General features: G+C 27.6%; 2 protein-coding genes across 3 annotated transcripts; one reads left to right on the top strand and one right to left on the bottom strand.

Annotated features, from left to right (window-relative positions):
- Nucleotides 1-2,182: 2,182 nt before the first annotated feature.
- LOC122499938 (synaptojanin-1) lies at nucleotides 2,183-17,024 on the bottom strand. Its single transcript, XM_043608541.1, has 8 exons — nucleotides 16,675-17,024; nucleotides 15,948-16,305; nucleotides 13,584-13,748; nucleotides 12,408-13,462; nucleotides 4,012-4,583; nucleotides 3,708-3,882; nucleotides 3,030-3,636; nucleotides 2,183-2,909 (listed from the first exon to the last, which is right to left on the bottom strand). The coding sequence occupies exons 1-8, from the start codon at nucleotides 16,805-16,807 to the stop codon at nucleotides 2,516-2,518; spliced, it is 3,459 nt and encodes a 1,152-aa protein (XP_043464476.1). The 5' UTR covers nucleotides 16,808-17,024; the 3' UTR covers nucleotides 2,183-2,515.
- LOC122499943 lies at nucleotides 7,430-11,425 on the top strand. Of its 2 annotated transcripts, none has more exons than XM_043608550.1 (3): nucleotides 7,430-7,708; nucleotides 7,992-8,832; nucleotides 11,290-11,425. In XM_043608550.1, the coding sequence occupies exons 1-2, from the start codon at nucleotides 7,576-7,578 to the stop codon at nucleotides 8,825-8,827; spliced, it is 969 nt and encodes a 322-aa protein (XP_043464485.1). In that variant the 5' UTR covers nucleotides 7,430-7,575; the 3' UTR covers nucleotides 8,828-8,832; nucleotides 11,290-11,425. The 2 variants fall into 2 exon arrangements, with proteins under 2 accessions (XP_043464485.1, XP_043464483.1); XM_043608548.1 differs by lacking the exon at nucleotides 11,290-11,425 and adding an exon at nucleotides 10,647-10,782 and having other exon boundaries at nucleotides 7,432-7,708.
- Nucleotides 17,025-17,901: the final 877 nt, after the last annotated feature.

The following is a 17,901-nucleotide window of genomic DNA, read 5'->3' as shown; positions in this document are numbered from 1 at the left end:
TGTCATACATTATTATTCCGCCTTAAAAAGAAATGGTGTTCGCAAATAATACAAGGAAGACTTTTCTCCTGAAGAATACGGTTTAAAAAGAAAAGAAAAATAAAATTACGATCTCAAAATTTCAATCGTTAATTTTTGATTCACAGCCTTGGCAAAAAATTGTAATTATTAATGAAAAAAAAGGTTCTTTCAAATATAAATAAATTTGTTGTCATTAGTTCTAAAATTTGCAGTCAATTCTTCAAATATATTCAAATATAAATTCAAATATATTTTCTATATTACAATAAATTGTTTAAAAAAATTCATCTTTTCTATTAAGAAGCACCCTGAAATATTTGAAATTAATTTTACATACTTACCGAAAAATTATAAATCGGTAGTTAAGTAATAAAGACGAAAATAACGGAAGTCAGTAAAAAGAAAATTATTTTCTTTATTTTAAATATAGAGAGCAAGAGAGAGAGAATTTTCTATAAAGAAAAAATTTGTTCTGTAGCTTAAAAAAATTTCTATACAAAAAAATTAAAAAATGAATAAATTAAAATATTTATAGATCGAAAAAAAATGAAATTGATCTAGAAAATAAAAATTGTATTGTATAAAATTAATTATACAGGGTGGTCACAAGTTTCAGTTTATCAATTTCCCTGACAATTTACTGAAATTAAAATTATTTTCCCTGACAAAATTCTTTTCACAGGAAAATATGAAAGTTTACGGAAAATGAGTAAAATTTATGAAATTTAATAATTTCTAAAAATTGCAATTATAATTTATAATAATAAAATATTTTCAAAAAATAAAAATAATACTTTTTTTCGTTCAACAAAATTCCATGTTATTTCCTGGTTTTTTTTCTCATCAAATTTAAATTTATTTGATTTCGAACATAAATAAATCTACAAATGTCTTTCAAAAATTTTATTAGAGTTTTTATAAATAATTAAATTCTTTTAACGAGTTTCTTTAAATTTTTTTAAAATAATGTTTTTTTTAATAATTTTAATTAAAAAATTGGAAAATAATTAAATTAAACAAAGAATTTTTTCAATTTTTTAAAATAATCTTGTCTGTTCATAATTATAATTGAAAATTTGATTTATTTTATTTTATTAAAATGTATTGATACCAATTGAATTTCTGCAAAGAATTTTACAATTTATAAAAGAAATTGAATCCTTCCAAAGAATGTTATTATTTATGAAAATAATTAAATGTTTGCGTAGAATTTTATTAAAATTTTTGAAAATAATTGAATTGTGGAGAACATTTTAATTCTTTATAAAAATAATTGAAATTTTAAGGAGAATTTAAAAAAATTTTTAATTATAATTGAATTTTTGCGAGGAATTTTAGTACTTTTGAAAATAATTGAATTGTTTTTTAGAATTTTATGAAAATTTATGAAAATAATTTAATTCTTGTGAAGAATTTTTTTTTTTTTAAATAATATTCAAAAGAATTTAGTCAATCTGAAGAATTTTGCTATTTATGGAAGTAATTGAATTTTTTCGACGAATTTTAATAAAATTTTTAAGAATAATTACATTTTTCGAGGAATTCGATTAAAATTATATTAAAAATAATTGAAAATCAGCAATGAGTTTTATTATTTATGAAAATAATTGAATATATTGCGAAGAAGTTTTTAAAAATAAAATTATAATTACGATGACTAACTTCCCTTGATTATTTTCGAAAAATTTAAATAAAATTTTTTAAAAGAATTTAATTATTTTTAATAGAATGTAAAGAAATTTCAATTATTACAAAAATTTTCAATTATTTGTTTATAAAAATTAAATTATCTTGAAACAACAGAATTGAAAAATTTCAAAAAGCTCATTTTTCAGAATTTTCAAAAAAACTTTGCGAAAATTCAATTTTATTAAAGAATGTTAAGTGTGTATCTTTTTTTAAATTAACTAATAAAAATTTTAATTATTAATCTTCACACTAAGAAACATGAATACATTAGAATGTGACTCTTTATAAAATCCAATTATTTATCAATTATTTAATTAAAATACTTTGAAAATTAGATTCATTTAAGTTATTAATGAAATTCTTTAACAAATTTAATTAATTTCAGTTGAATTTCACAAAATTTCTGTATATTTGAATCAGTGACTCATTTTTTACTATCAAATTAATTATTTTTAATTAATTCAAATTTAGAGAACAGTATGAATATCTATAAAAATTGAAATAAAAAGCGATTTTTTAAAAACAAATTAAAATTTGGTTTTACTGACATTTCCCTGACTTTACTGACTTTACTGACATGTGGCCACTCTGTCTATAGATCGAAAAATTGATCTAGAAAATAAAAATTGTTCATAAAAAATTAATTATAAATTAGAGACGGACGGAGAAAAATTGTTCGTGTCGCTCAATAATTTTCTAATTAATTAATAATTAATAATTAATAGCTTACAATTACATCTTGTTGATTTATAAGTTACTTAAAAAATATAGTTTTACCTATAAGACTGGCTAGAGATTTCTTACTCTAATGAGGATTTCTGGCTGGAATTGGAGGACCTCCTGTAGTTCTCGCCGGAATTGGAGGTGGATTATTCGGTGGCAAACTTGGCGGAGGATGCTGTGGAGGAGGTAATGGTGCTTGTCGTTGCGGTAAGGGTGGCGGAATAGAGCTTGGCGGTCTACTCGACGAGTCCTGATAGTTATCTGGACGAGGTAGTGGTGGTGGAGGTCTATTTGGTATAGGGTAACTGGGACCTTCATCCAGAATTTCCTCATAAATTGCCGATTCCGGTGACAATCTCTCCACCTCGCTTGGCTTCGGCTCAACATTATTTCTCGTCAATGGAACTGGAGGTTGATTTGGCATTACACTGAAAACTCCCGCTCGTGGTCCTGCTCGACGTTCTTGCATCGGACTCCTAAAAAAATCGAAAATTTTGAATTTATTTCTTCTTTTCAACACTATTGTTTTCGATTTTATCGTTAACAATACCTTTTGAAGTTCATCTACTTATGAAAATTGTAAACATTTTTTTTACCTGGGAGGTTGAGGACGACCAGGAGGCGCAGGCCTCGGAGGTGGTCCACTGGGACTCGTTTTCCCGGAATTGTTTCTCTCGGAAATTTTCAACTGCTCGATACCCTCAATGGGACTCACTGGTGAATTGCCATCAAATGGAGAAATATTGGTATTGCTGCAAATTTCGATTTCCTTCTCGATAAGTTTCACCCAATCGGGCGATTTGAGACTGAGTTTTAGTGGTAGATCGCAAACTGTCATTCTTGCCTCGCGAGCAGCAGCGAGTGCACATTGTCCATCTCTGAATGTCACCCAAATGGTTTCACCGACAAACCTCAGAAGAATCACATCTCCAATTGGTGATAATTCACGAACAAGAGCGTCAATGAAAGTTTCGTCAAACACATTATCAGTGTCGTCGCTCTCCTCTTCTGCCTTGACAATAATTGTCCCATCCGGTGGGCCCAGGTCAAGAATAACTTGCTTAAAAACTTCCTCCCGCTTCTCAGGATCCACACAATGAACATCGATATCAATAACAGAAATTACTGGCTTATGATCACTTTGCTTCAACTCGGCTCTCCCGTAAAATACCAATTGTCCCGGATTCCAATTCAGTGGAGAATCTACAAAAATAGATAGAATGTAAATTGTTTTCCCGTAAAATTGAATAATGAAAATTCAATATTTTTATTACCTAAATCAGGTACTTGTTTGCGACGTTTCCACAAAATTCGATCGGTCCAAGCGGGCTGACGACACTTTTCACTCGTGTCATAATCGTCCGAAAACAAATCGTACTTATAAGTGGGTGCGAAATTTATAGAACCTTCCATGAAATTTTTAAATACATTCCCACCCTCCTGTTGTACCTGTAAAGCAGCAAAAACAAAAGTTTAACATTTAACCGAACTGCTAAAATAGTTGGGTTAAATTTTCTTAAAATCGATACTAAAAACTAGTCAACAATTTAAATTACATAGTATTTAAACAATTCTCACCCTCAATTGATCATTCTGTAAAATTTGATCATACTCGTGCCTCTTGATCATTTCCTTCATTTCATCCTTATCCATATCGACACGATAATTAAAATCACCACACCAAAATACATAATCGTGAGTATTTAGTGTTCTTCCCATTGGGAATGCAATTTTCCTAGTGATTTCCGCATAATCGGCATTACGCTCGCTAACTTGTGACTGACCAGCAGCAAAGTGAGCGCACACAAAACAAAAAGAGGTAGAATATAAAACGCATCTAATAGCAGCAGCACCCTTATTACCAGTTGCACCACCTAGACCAGTCTTCACACTATCGACAGCCACATCCCTCAAAAATGGTGCATGTTTTGGTTTTATAAAAAAATAGAGACACACTCCAACTAATTGCTGATAAGTTATTAGAATATATTCGCTGTCTCGTGACAAAACTTTTTGCAATTCATCAGCCCAAGCTTTTGCATTTTCCGTACTAGCTGCCATTATATTACTTGCATTCAAATCGACAATTTCCTCGAAACCTATTACGTAAAGATCCGCTGGGATATTGTCGTACTCCGTGTCAACAAGAGCTGAAAAAGAATACACAACAAAATATTGTAATTTGAAATTTTACTCTTTCAAACGTCGCACTCGATAATTAATTTTAAAAAAGTAGCAAAAAGTAGCTTTCAAACTTAAAAAAAGTGATAAAAAAGTAACTATCGAAAAATTAGACTTGACGACCAAAAAAAACTCGTTGTAAACACTTGACAAAACTGACAAAAATTCCATTCTATATTTTCCTGACTTTCTCCTAATTTTCATCGCAAAAATATTTCCTTCTGTCTTATCCTGCTAATAAATTCAACTCCTGCAACGAATTTTATAATTCAAGAAACAATTTAAATATTTATAAAAATAATTTAATTCTTGCGAAGAATTTTAAAAACATTTTTAAATAACTGATTTCTTTCGACTAATTTTATGCAAATTCTAATTTAAATAATTCAATTTCTAACAAATTTTATTATTCATGAAAAGAATTGAATTCTTATGAAGATTTTTACAAACAATTTTTTAAATAATTGAATTCTGTTTTAAAATTTTATGAAAATAGTAGTAATTAAGAATCATTAAATTGCGAAAAGTTGTTAAAAATAATTAAATTTTACAAAAAATTCTATTAAAATTTTTGACAATAATTGAATGTCTATGTGGTATTTTATTAAATTTTTTTAAAAATAATTTAAGAAAATAATTGAATTCTTACGAACGATTTTATTATAATTTTTTAAAATAATTTAATTTTCAATTAGAAATTTATTCCTTTTAAAAATAATTGAATTCTTGTGATGAATATTGTTATTTACGTAAATAATTGAATTTTGTAAACAATTTGATTAAAATTCCTCAAAATAATTGAATCTTCGTGAAGAATTTTATTAAAATCTAAAAGAATAATTTAATTATTTCAAAAAAATTTAATTAAAATTTTATTTAAAATAATTGATTTCTTTCGAACAAGTTTATTAAAATATTTGAAAATAGTTGAATTCCAATGAAAATTTCTAATATTTTTGTCAATAATTGAATTCTTCCAAAGAATTTAAAAAAATATTTTTTAAATATGTAATTGATTTTTTTGAGGAATTGAAATCAGATTTTTAAGAATAATTACATTTTTTGAGCAATTCCTGTAAAATTGTATTAAAAATAATTGGAATCCTGCGATAAGTTTTATTGTTTATAAAAATAATTGAATAGTTGCTAAAAACTTTATTAAAATTTTCAAAATTAATTGATTTCCTGGGAATTCATAGAAACAATATTCGAAAATTTTTCTAAATTCAATTATTTTTAAAATTTATTTTAGTAACAAAATTTTATAAAATTCTTTGCAAACATTCAATTATTTTCATAAATAATAAAAATTTTAACAGAAATTCAATAATTTAAAACACAATTCTTCTAAAATTTTTCGAAAAAAACCAATTACTTAAAAAAATGTTTATAAAATTCTTAACAAGAATTCAATTATTTTCAAAAATATTAAAATTTTCCAAGGGAATTCAATTATTTTCATAAATACTAAAATTTTTCTCAGGAATTCAATCATCTTTAAAAATTGTAATAAAAGTCGTTGCGATAATTGAATTATTTTAAGAAATAATACAATTTTCCCGGTAATTCAATAATTTAAAACACAATTTTCTAAAAATTCTTCGAAAAAAACCAATTAATTAAAAAGATTTTTACAAAAACTGTTCGCAAGAATTAAATTATTTTAAATATTTTTGATATTTAATTATTAGAATTTAATAATTTAAAAATCGTATTAAAAATAATTGAAATTCTTCGGTGAGTTTTATTTTTTATAGAAATGTAATTAGTGAAATGAATTGAATTATTGTGAAGAATTGTATAAAAATTTTGTTAAATAATTGATTTTTCGAATTTTTTTTTGAAAATGCTGTTCAAAATCAATTGAATTCCTGTGGAAATTTTATTATTTATGAAAATAATTGAATTTTGGATGACTTTTAACAATTTTTTTTAAATAATTGAATTCTTTTGCGAAATTTTATGAAAATACTAGATAGTAAAAATAATTGGATTTCGATTATTTTATCAAAATAATAATTGAATCGTTTTAAAGAATTTCATTATAATTTTTGAGAATAGTTTTTTTATTTCTAGTATTAGCGAATATTAGTAGTGGAAATTTTCAAAAAAAAAAAAAAAAAAACAGAAATAGTAGCTTTTAGTGTCTGAAATCTAAAAAAGTACTCAAGTAGTAGGATAACGTAAAAAAATTAGTAAATAGTAGGTTTTGGTGGATGAGGGCAAAGCCTGCTTTTTGAAAAAATGATTTCAATATTTGTTAATTAATAGATATTCAAAAGTTAATATAATTATATTAATAATTAATTAATTAAATTAATTTAATTAAGGGGACACCTAAGTGGAAAAATGACAAAAAAATCGATTTTTTTAAATTTGATTTTCTAAAAGTAGACTCAATTAGGAATAGAACAAGACTTTTTAAAACCTTTTCTAAAGAGTAGAAAAAATCTGATTACATGATTCTGAATACCATGAGTTTTTAGTATTTTTTCTTTTTTCGTGTCTCCTGTAAAAATTGTTTTTTTTCAATTTTTTAACTTTCGGTACACTTTTCTCCGAATCTACTAAACCGATTTGTAATTTTTTTTTTTACTTTGTTCAGTAAGGTTCCAAGAATATGAATAAGAAGTTTAACATCATTTTGAGTTGTACAAACGGAGATATGAGTCACTGAATCAGAGAAAATGGGATTTTTATTTTGCTTTGGGTATAAATATTCATAAAAAAGTTTCTATTGAAGATAACGTCGTATTACTTCTTATTCATATACTTGATTATTCTTCGCTTGTCTTCCTCAATAATTACACACAGTAGTAATCCCTTATCTACACCCAACGGTACAGTTTATAGCACCACAGGTAGCAAATTCTCAAAAATCCCCTCTACTTCTCTCCGGCCGGTGTCCTCTTCGATTACCTCACTTCGTTATTTGTACCCAACGGAACAACATCGTGTAAAATGAAACGTTCTCAAAGTGAAAAGAAAAGTGTTTCAAAGAAAAGAAAACTCGACAAAATTTTACAAGAAGTGCGGCAAATCAGAGATGAGATTTCCAGTTATTCTTCAAGCGGAAGTGAATCTGAAAATACTAGTAAGTAAATAATTAAAAAGTGGGCCGCCATGCCTTCATTATAAATTAGTTAAATTGATTTTCGCTAAAAAATCAGAAACTACATAAAATCATATGGCCTCGCTATAGGTCTATTAAAAATTATAAATCATTTAAAATTTATAAAATTCGACTTCGCTATAAGTCCATAAAAATTACTTAATAATTAAATTTTAAAACCAAAGTTTTGCTATAAACATTACAAAAATTAAAGTCAATATTAAATATTCTCAACAATTTACGAAATTAAATTTTAAATTCACAGGCGACACTGAGAAAATTTCCTCTCCGGGCCCATCCGATAACAATAACGAGGACAATAGAGGAAAGGAAAACAATGAAAGTACAAACAAACTCATTGACCTTCTGGGATCAAATCCCGAAAATAAAAACAAGCAACAAGATCCCCTTCATGAGGAAATTTGTCTGCGATGGAATGTTTACCTGAAGCAAGGACTAAATAAGGAACAAAAAGAGGAAGTCATGAAAAAATATCCAGTGTTTGAAAATTGCCAACTAATGATGCCTCCAAAACTAAATGCAGAAGTGCAACACTGCATGGATAGTAAAGCTATTCGACACGATCAATTCCTGGAGAAACTGCAATTACAAGTTGCTCATGCCTTATCAGCAACAGGTGTAGAATTGAATAATATTCTAAAATCTGAGAATCAAGAAGAATTAAAAAATACATGCTCGACCCTTGCAGATATTGGCCAACTACTTTGCAATATTCATCAAGCTATCTCATCAAGTAGGAAATATCAAATCCTACCCTACTTGAACTATAGTTCCAGGAAGCTAATCGAAAATAGCGATAGAGACGAGTTCCTTTTAGGTTCAAATTTTGCCGAAAACGTCAAATCAAAAGAAGCCGTTCATAAAGTTGCGAAGGATTTAAAAGTAGTTAAAAAACATTACACCAATAAGCCTTCCACATCAAAACATCAGACACAGTCATCGGATTTCCATTCAAAAAATACAAGGAAACAACAGGATCATTTAAACTATCCACGACATCCTTCGTCTCAAAGGAAAAAGTACACTCCATCGATCAAGGACCAGGACCATCAAAAGAGGGGCCGAACCAAGAAATATTAACTGAGGTAAGCCCATATGCGGGTCGTTTAAAACATTTCTTTCACAATTGGTTAGAAATCACCCATAATAAGTCTATTTTACAGTGGACTCAGGGAATTAAAATACCTTTTTCTAAATTTCCCAAACAAAATATAAAACCAAAGGTAACCATACATACCAATGAAAAAATTCATTACAATGCGGCTATAAAAGAGTTAAAAAATGTAGGGGCAATTCAAGAAAAAAATTATAAAAAGGGTGAATTTTTCTCCAGCTACTTTTTAGCTCTGAAACCGAATGGCAAGTATCGATTCATTTTAAATTTAAAAAAACTTAATCAATCTATTCAAACTAGTCACTTTAAATTAGAAGATTATAGAACCGCTTCTAAATTAATAACTCAAGACAATTTTTTAGCTATCATTGATATGAAAGATGCTTATTATCTTCTACCAATACATGAAGAACATAAAAAATATTTGAGATTTGAATACGAAAACAAAATATTCGAATTCCAATGCTTACCATTCGGTCTCAATATTGCCCCATACATTTTTACTAAACTCTTGAAGCCTGTAATTCAATATCTCAGAGAAACATTAAACGTTCTCTGCGTTATCTACCTAGATGATTTACTGATAATAGGTAAAACCAAAAAAGAATGTACCACATCAGTAAATCACGCCCTTGAATTACTAAAAAAGCTAGGTTTCTTAATAAATCACAAAAAAAGCAATTTAATACCCTCGAAAGAAATAAAATTTTTAGGATTCCTCTATAACAGCCATGATATGACAATAAGACTGCCCGACGACAAAAAACTAAAATTAGTTAAAACTCTAAATTATATAAAAAATAAAAATTATTGTTCAGTAAGAGACTTCGCGAGCATAATCGGGAAATTAGTCGCAGCGTGCCCTGCTGTTAAGTATGGCTGGGTTCACATTAAAAATTTAGAAAGGGCTAAATTCGAGACGTTAAAAATAGAACCTGAAAATTATAATAGAAAAATGCATATACCCTCTTATACAAATCATGAATTAGAATGGTGGATAAATAATGTAAAATCATCTCATCAAAATATGAAAACCCCAACAAATTTTCAAATTGAAATTTTCACAGATGCTTCAAAAACGGGTTGGGGAGCTTGCGCGAATGGGAAGGAAACAAAAGGCTTTTGGTCAACTAATGAACAAAATTTACACATTAATCAATTAGAATTACGCGCAGCCTTCTATGGATTACAATCATTTGCTAAAGAATTTTCAAACTGCGCAATTCTATTGCGCATTGATAACAAAACAGCAATTGCTTGTATTAACAAAAAAGGGAGCGTTCAATTTCCAAAATTGAATAAAATAGTATACAAAATTTGGCACTGGTGTGAATCAAAAAACATTGAAATATTCGCATCATATATTTCAACCAAAGAAAATGTTTTTGCTGACCGTCAGTCCAGATCTCAATTCATAGAAACCGAGTACTCGCTAAATAATAAAGTGTTCAGTACAATTTGCTCAAAATTTAATTACCCTACAATAGATTTATTTGCCTCGATGCAAAATAAAAAGTGTAAAAGATATGTATCATGGGGACCTGACCCAAACTCAGAATACGTTGACGCATTCACACTGAATTGGCAAAACGAATACTTTTACGCTTTTCCTCCTTTTTCATTAATAACGAGAGTATTAGATAAAATCATTCAAGACAAAGCTGAAGGAATAGTTATAGTACCAAAATGGCCCTCCCAACCTTGGTACCCACTTTTTAAGAAACTTTTGAATGCCACTGCACTTTATTTTATGCCACAAAATGATTTAATTCTCTCTCCTTTCAGCCAGCCACATCCTCTGCACAAAACACTTATCCTGGTTGCAGGGAATTTGTCAGGGAAAAATGGATAAAAAATCAAATTCCACATAAGGCAATTCCAACTATGTTAAACTCAATTTCGCAAAATACTTTAAAACAGTATAATAGTGTTTATAAAAAGTGGTGGGAATTTTCCACTAATTATAATCAAAATCCGTTTGAATACAATCTTGAAAGAATATCAGATTATTTAATAGAATTATCAGAAAAAGATTTATCATTTTCAAGTGTAAACACTCATAAATCAGCGCTTTCCTTTTTATTTTCATTTAATCCGGAAGATGATAAAATCTTAAAAAGAATACTTAAAGGAATTTATAATAAAAAACCGCCCACACCGAAATACGAGTCAACTTGGGATCCTAGTCCAGTTCTAGATTATTTAAAAAAATTACATCCTCTTTCAACACTAAATCTCACACAAATCACACTTAAATTAACTATGCTACTTGCTCTTACAACAGGCCATAGAGTTCAGACATTTTCGTCAATTCAATTAGAAAACATAAAATTTTTGCAAGATAAAATAGAAATTAAAATATCAGGAAAAATGAAAACCTCAGGAAAAAATAAATATCAACCACTAATTATACTACCATTCTTTGCAGAATGCCCAGAGCTTTGTGTGGCAACAGTTTTACAATTCTATATAGAAAAAACAAAAGAATTGCGACCAAGCAATGAGCAATTTTTGCTTATAACATATAAAAAACCCTATCATAGAGCAACATCACAATCAGTTAGTAGGTGGTTGAAAACAACCTTACAAGAAAGTGGAATAGATACAAACACTTTCTCAGGATATAGTACTAGACATGCGTCCACCTCTGCAGCATACAGAAAAGGTATTAATATCGAAACGATACGCAAAACTGCAGGGTGGACTCATGCCTCTGAAACTTTCAATAAATTTTATAATAAACCGATAACACAAAATTCCGACGCATTTGCAAGAGCTGTGTTAAATTTAAACAAAAAATAATTGTATGTAAAAGAAAAATTATTTGTTCATCGTTCAGTTTATCGTTTAATATTTAATCGTGTTTAATTAATACCTGTTAATTAATGAATGAAAAAAAAAAAAAAAAAAAAAATTTGTATTATTATTATAATAATAATTAATTAAATTGTTAAAAAAAGTTATATTGTAATTAAAAAATACATAAATAAAAACAAACGTTCAGATCACAAAGTCTTATCTTTAAACATCTACTGTGTGTAATTATTGAGGAAGACAAGCGAAGAATAATTGTAAGATTGATCGACTTACCTGATAAGGAAGATCAATCGAAATTATTCGAGCTTGTCTTCCGAAAATAATTACATTCCCTCCCTCCCATTCATATACCCTAAGTGATCTGAAATAATAGAAAAAAAACCAAACAACGAAGTGAGGTAATCGAAGAGGACACCGGCCGGAGAGAAGTAGAGGGGATTTTTGAGAATTTGCTACCTGTGGTGCTATAAACTGTACCGTTGGGTGTAGATAAGGGATTACTACTGTGTGTAATTATTTTCGGAAGACAAGCTCGAATAATTTCGATTGATCTTCCTTATCAGGTAAGTCGATCAATCTTACAATTATATTTGTAATCGAATGAAAAAAAGGCGAACGCAATTGGAATAATAGTTTTCGAGAAAAGTGTACCGAAAGTTGACTCTTTTTGCATTGTTTTTAGGTGACTTGGGTGTCCCCTTAATAATAAAATAGAGAAGGTTGTTTTACCTGTGGAATTTAGAGGCGCATCTAGAAGCCAATCGGCCAGGGATAAATCCTTATAAACAACGCTTCGAAAATGCTTTCCTCCATTGACATTGTAAGTTCCGACGCAAACCCTAAGTCTCATTGTGTCGACGTATTCATTATATCTCTTGCACATTTCCCTGAGTACACTAGGAGGTGCATGAAGCATATTCGACGGGAGAAGCAATCTCGCTCTATCGGCCAATTCAGTGCTAAGTGTCGATCCCAACAGAAGAATATCAATCGCCTCCTGTTTACTCGAATCCAAAAGATTATTTTGTATCGTCCTCGCAGCAGATCTCGCTCCGTCCATTAATTTCGAACTTCCCTGTATTGCTCCCGTTCCAGCGTAAATTTTACTAACCTCATTACCATTATTAATCCACATTTGACGAAAGACTTCCTCGAATCTAGAAACCATTTGCTGTTTCTCGAAAATATTCAATAAACTAAGTTGCTTTGAGAGCATTTCCAGCGCGATAAATGTCTGCACACAATTTGTCCTATCGAGACAATCGAGACAATTGGTGCGTATTGTACCTTTTTGTTCGTTAATTCGATTACCGCCGACAGCATAAAACAGAGAGAATGATTCGAGATATTTTTCAATTTTGGCTTTTAGTTTGGAGAGATTTTTATTATTTCCACCACGGCATTCCTGATGATAGTCAAATAGTATGTGGGGAACATTCTTGTGTCGTGACATACTGTGATGGGTTTGAAATAATTGGCTGAGCATTGCTTCGCCTTCTTTACTGCCAATTAAACTCGAACCGAGGAGATTAACAATCACTTGATGTCCGTAACGTTGTTTTATCATTGCCAAATGTCTATCGAATGCCGGTGCCGAAGCTTCAAATCCACGGGAAATTTTCACCTTGTGCGAACCAACTTGAATGCCCGGTTGCTCCCAAAATAGTGGAACCGAACCTCGGGTTTGAATGTATGAAGCGACTTCATTGTCCAGGAAAATCGCTTGCTCAGTCTCGACAAAATTCGCCACATGCCCATCGTCATTTGTTCCTCGAACGTTGAATCTAAAATTCAAATTGTTATCAAAATCAAAATTATTTCTTACCAAAAGTCTCAAATATTCAAAATGGAATTTCTCTTAAAAAAAAATTGTTTTTAGTTATTTCACGTTTTGTAAATTATTACCTTGTTCCCGCTCGTTCGCAACTTAATCTCGATATGACAACAGCTCGAGCCTGTCTGTGTCCTACGTAAACGGTTCTAATTTCCACACTGCCGCACATGACTTTTAACAGCCACTGAATTGTATTTACTCCAAATCGTAGTAAATGTATGTGAAGCATTCGATTCCTGAAAAACAAATTTTTTATTATTTAAATAAGTAAAATTTATATTCTACTTCTTTCTTCCCTTTATCGAAAACTATTCGAGTTATTTAAAAATTACACTGACCCTAAAGAAAATTCATTTTCATTCTAAAAATTATTAGATACTCAAAAAATAGTTTCTATTACACATACAATTTTCGAATTTCTTTAATTGTAACTTCTTCAAAATTATTTTCATGATTTCAATTCAATTATTATTTTCCAGAATTTTTAACTAAAATTATTCTTTAAATCAACTATTTTTAATAATGTATTTGGAAAAGTTTTTTAAAAATATTTAAATTCATTTCTTTACCATTCAATTTTATGAAATTTCGATTATTCCTAAATTTTTATATTAGAAAATAAAAAATACAAATAATTTTTAAAAAATTCAATTAAATTTTTAAAAAAAAATTAATTTTATACACTTGTTAGTTAAAAGTAGAAAAATAAAGATTTTCAAAGATTTTAATTTTAAACCTCTTCAAAATTCAATTATTTATTTCTTTCTAAAATTTTAACTGAAATTCATTTTTAAATCAATTTTTATTAAAAAATTCCACGAGAATTCAATTTTAATTAATTGAATTCTTTCGACGAATTTTAATAAAATTTTTAAGAATAATTAGTTTTGAAGGAAATCTATTAAAATTAAATTTTAAAAAATTGAAATTCTGACAAGAATTTTATAAAATTTTTGAAAATAATTGAATTTTGGAGAAAAATTTTATTATTTATAAAGACAATTGAAATCTTGATAAGAATTTTATTAAAAATTTTGAAAATGATTGAATTTTGACAAAGAATTTTGCTATTTACAAAAGATAATTAAATTCTTGTCAATTTTTTAAAAAAAATTTTAATAACTGAATTCTGTTTATAATTTTATTACTTTTGATGAAAATAATTGGATTTTGCAAAACATTTTATTAAAATTTCTAAAAATAATAGAATTTCAGGAATAATTCTTTTTTTTATCAAAGTAATTGAATTCTTTTGAAAAATTTTAATAAAATTAATCTGCATAATTACATTTTTCAAGGAATTCGATTAAAATTGTATTAAAAATAATTCAAATTGTGCAATGAGTTTTATTGTTTATAAAAATAATTGAATTTCTAAAAGGAATTTTATTATTTCTGAAAATAATTGAATCAGTGCGAAGTAATTAATAAAAAATTTGTAAATATTTAAATTCCTGTAAAATTGTTATTATTTATGTAAATAAAAAATAACAAAATTCTTTGCAAATCTTCAAATTACTTTCAGAAATTTTAATAAAATTTTACGAAAGAATTTAAATATTTTCATTAAATAATAAAAATTTAAAAATCATTGTAAAAAATCAATCATTTTGAAAAATCTTAATAAAATTCTTGGCAAGTATTCAATTATTTTCATTCAAAATTTTCACAGAAATTCAATTATTCTAAAAAGTTTTAATAAAACTTTTTCTTAGGAATTCAATTAATTTTTATAAAATTTTTTTAAAAATTCTCGATGAGATTCAATTATTTTTTAAATTCTAATGAAATTCTTCAAAAAAATCCAATTATTCTTAAGAATTTTGATACAATTCTTTATAATAATTAAATAATTTTCAATACAATTTTAATTGAATTCCATGAAAGAATTAATAATTTTAATTTTTTTTTTAAATTGTAATAATTGAATTCTGGTCGAAAAATTATATTATTTGTGTGAAAATAATTGAATTCTTGCAAAGAATTTTATATTGCTTAAAATTTTACATAATTTATGATAATAATTAAAGTCGTTCGAGAAATTTAATTAAAATTGCATTCAAAATAATTAAATTTTTATAAAGAACTTTATTTAAACTTTTGAATAAGTAATTGAAATCTTTAGAGAAATTTTTTTAAACTTTTATTCAGAATAATTGCATTTTTGAGAAGAATTTTATTTATGAAAATAATTGAATCCCTGTAAAAATTTTATTATTTACGAAAATAATGGAATTATTATTATTTCTACTATCCCTGACTTTTCCCTGAATTCCCAAAGCTGTGACAACTATGTAATAATTTAATCAAACACAGTAATCAAATTTAAAAAATTTACAAAAAGATTATTACATAATTATTAATAAAGTAATAATCTAATTTAATATAGTAAAACTGTTATCGGAAAATAATTTTAAAAACAAGTGGATACTAACCAGAAAAACCTATTATCAGTGGTCGATGATTTATATCGCCTTTGAGCACTGAGAGTGATATCGAACACATCCTGTTGTCCTGAGGACCAAGAGAAATAAAATGTGCCCGAATTTAGCACTTTTCTCACTTCTGATACTCTGTCCTCGTTTGTCTGTACATAAAATAATGGCACGACATTTGTCTGTGTGATTCTGAAAACTTCGGATTCTCCAATTTTCCCCACTGAGAAACATCCGGTAACGAGAACAAGATACAATAATGTATTATCGCCTGCATTTAATTGCAAAACACCTAGACATCCATAAGCGTCGAGGAGTTTCGTATAATTTGGTTTTAGGGTTTCAGTCTCATAAGCAGCTGCAAAAATATTTAAATTAGTTATATTTTGTAAATAAATAGAAACAATTTTGATTTGAAAAAACAAATTCAACAAATTCGATTTTTTTCGATTATTATTTTCAAGTTGTCAAAAATGATGTCAATAATAAAATCAAGTGATGATCGAGTCAAAACAATAATTTTTCCAATGTTGACGATCATGATGATAGATAAGACAGGTCGAAATATTTGCATTCTCTGCCAGGTATATAACAGGTAAAACAGGTATATAAAATTGTACCTGGAGAAAATAGTTTTGTGACGCGTGGGAAACACAAAATGGTCTTGAGATTTTTGTTCTCATCAATGTTTTTTTTCTGCTTTTTTTTGTTTTGATTAAATACTTACAAAGTACAGCAACAGCCTGTGATTCAAAGAGGACAGTTTCCTTGTAATTTCGATGTTCCAGTAGAAGGGAATGTGGGCTTGCTTGTTTCTGCTTTATTTTCTCGTAGACGCGAAAACTTTTGCCCATCGCCATTGTTAAGCCGATGCAACGAACTGTATACTATTGTTTAACAAACTTGAAAATCTTGAATGACAGCCGACGACAAAATTGTCATGCACTTCCCTATGAATTCGCGAGAAACTCCCAGCTGGAGTTTGATAATTCCTCCCTCCTCGAAAATAGTCTTGATGACCCTTTTCTTCTGTCTCTTTTGCTCCTCTACATATATTGTATTCACTAATACAAAAAAAACACAGACAACACACATAAAGCTGTGTATAGTTTCGTCGATATTTCGATTTTTGTTTTCACTTTATACAACGCGGGGGCGTTTTTCACGATTTGCGCGCTCAATTTAAATATTTCTTCTATCAGGATTGCCACAAAACTTTAATTTTATTTTTCCCTGATTTCCAGATAAAATTTTCACTTTTTCCTGAAATTCATTTTTTAATAAATTTTTCGAAAATTTAATTATTTACATACAAAAATAAATTTATTTAATGATTGAATATTTCTTAAAATTGAATTTTTAGGAAGAATTTTATCAAAATTTTTAAAAATAATTGAATTCCGGAGAAAAATATTATTATTCATGAAAATAATTAATTTCTTGTTAAGAATTTTATTTAAAGTTTTTAAAATAATTGAATTTCTCAGAATTTAAAAAAAAATTTTGAAAATAATTAAATTCCATTGAGAAATTGAAAATAATTTACATCTGACAAAGAATTTAAAAAAGAATTCTTTTTTTAAATACGACCAAAAAAAAATTCCGATGATGTAAAGAAAAATAAAAAATTGAAATTATGTACTTTTATTTGAGATTAGTTATTATTACATTGACCAAGCGATGTATTTTTCAATTTATAATTACTTGAAATTTTATCATCGGGATTACTACAGACTAATTAATTAATTATAACGATATATTTAATTAAATACTTGGAAAAACAGTGATGGCCTAAGTCTAAGTTTCACATGTGACTTTAATCGTTGCATAAACAGTACATATATTCATTAAAAAACAACACTCAGTCATATATATAGTATACTTGTGCAATTATTTACAAGAAACATTATTATCAAAGGACATCAGCTTTATTATTTATTTTCCCATTAATTTT

Source organism: Leptopilina heterotoma, unplaced genomic scaffold (genome assembly GCF_015476425.1).
Source record: "Leptopilina heterotoma isolate Lh14 unplaced genomic scaffold, ASM1547642v1 Lhet_18, whole genome shotgun sequence".
Classification (NCBI taxonomy): Eukaryota; Metazoa; Arthropoda; class Insecta; order Hymenoptera; family Figitidae; genus Leptopilina; species Leptopilina heterotoma.
Note: the sequence above shows the minus strand (reverse complement) of the source record. Positions and strands in the feature narration are given on the sequence as shown.

What these genes read in the sequence shown, in the direction of transcription:
- LOC122499938 (XM_043608541.1), bottom strand. Translation starts at nt 16,807, where the DNA reads ATGGCGATGGGCAAAAGTTTTCGCGTCTACGAGAAAATAAAGCAGAAA. An exon ending in CAAACAAGTACCTGATTTAG is followed by an intron (nt 3,637 to 3,707) that starts GTAATAAAAATA and finishes CTATTTTTGTAG; the next exon opens with ATTCTCCACTGAATTGGAAT. An exon ending in GGTCGTCCTCAACCTCCCAG is followed by an intron (nt 2,910 to 3,029) that starts GTAAAAAAAATG and finishes CGATTTTTTTAG; the next exon opens with GAGTCCGATGCAAGAACGTC.
- LOC122499943 (XM_043608550.1), top strand. Translation starts at nt 7,576, where the DNA reads ATGAAACGTTCTCAAAGTGAAAAGAAAAGTGTTTCAAAGAAAAGAAAA. An exon ending in AAGTGAATCTGAAAATACTA is followed by an intron (nt 7,709 to 7,991) that starts GTAAGTAAATAA and finishes TTAAATTCACAG; the next exon opens with GCGACACTGAGAAAATTTCC.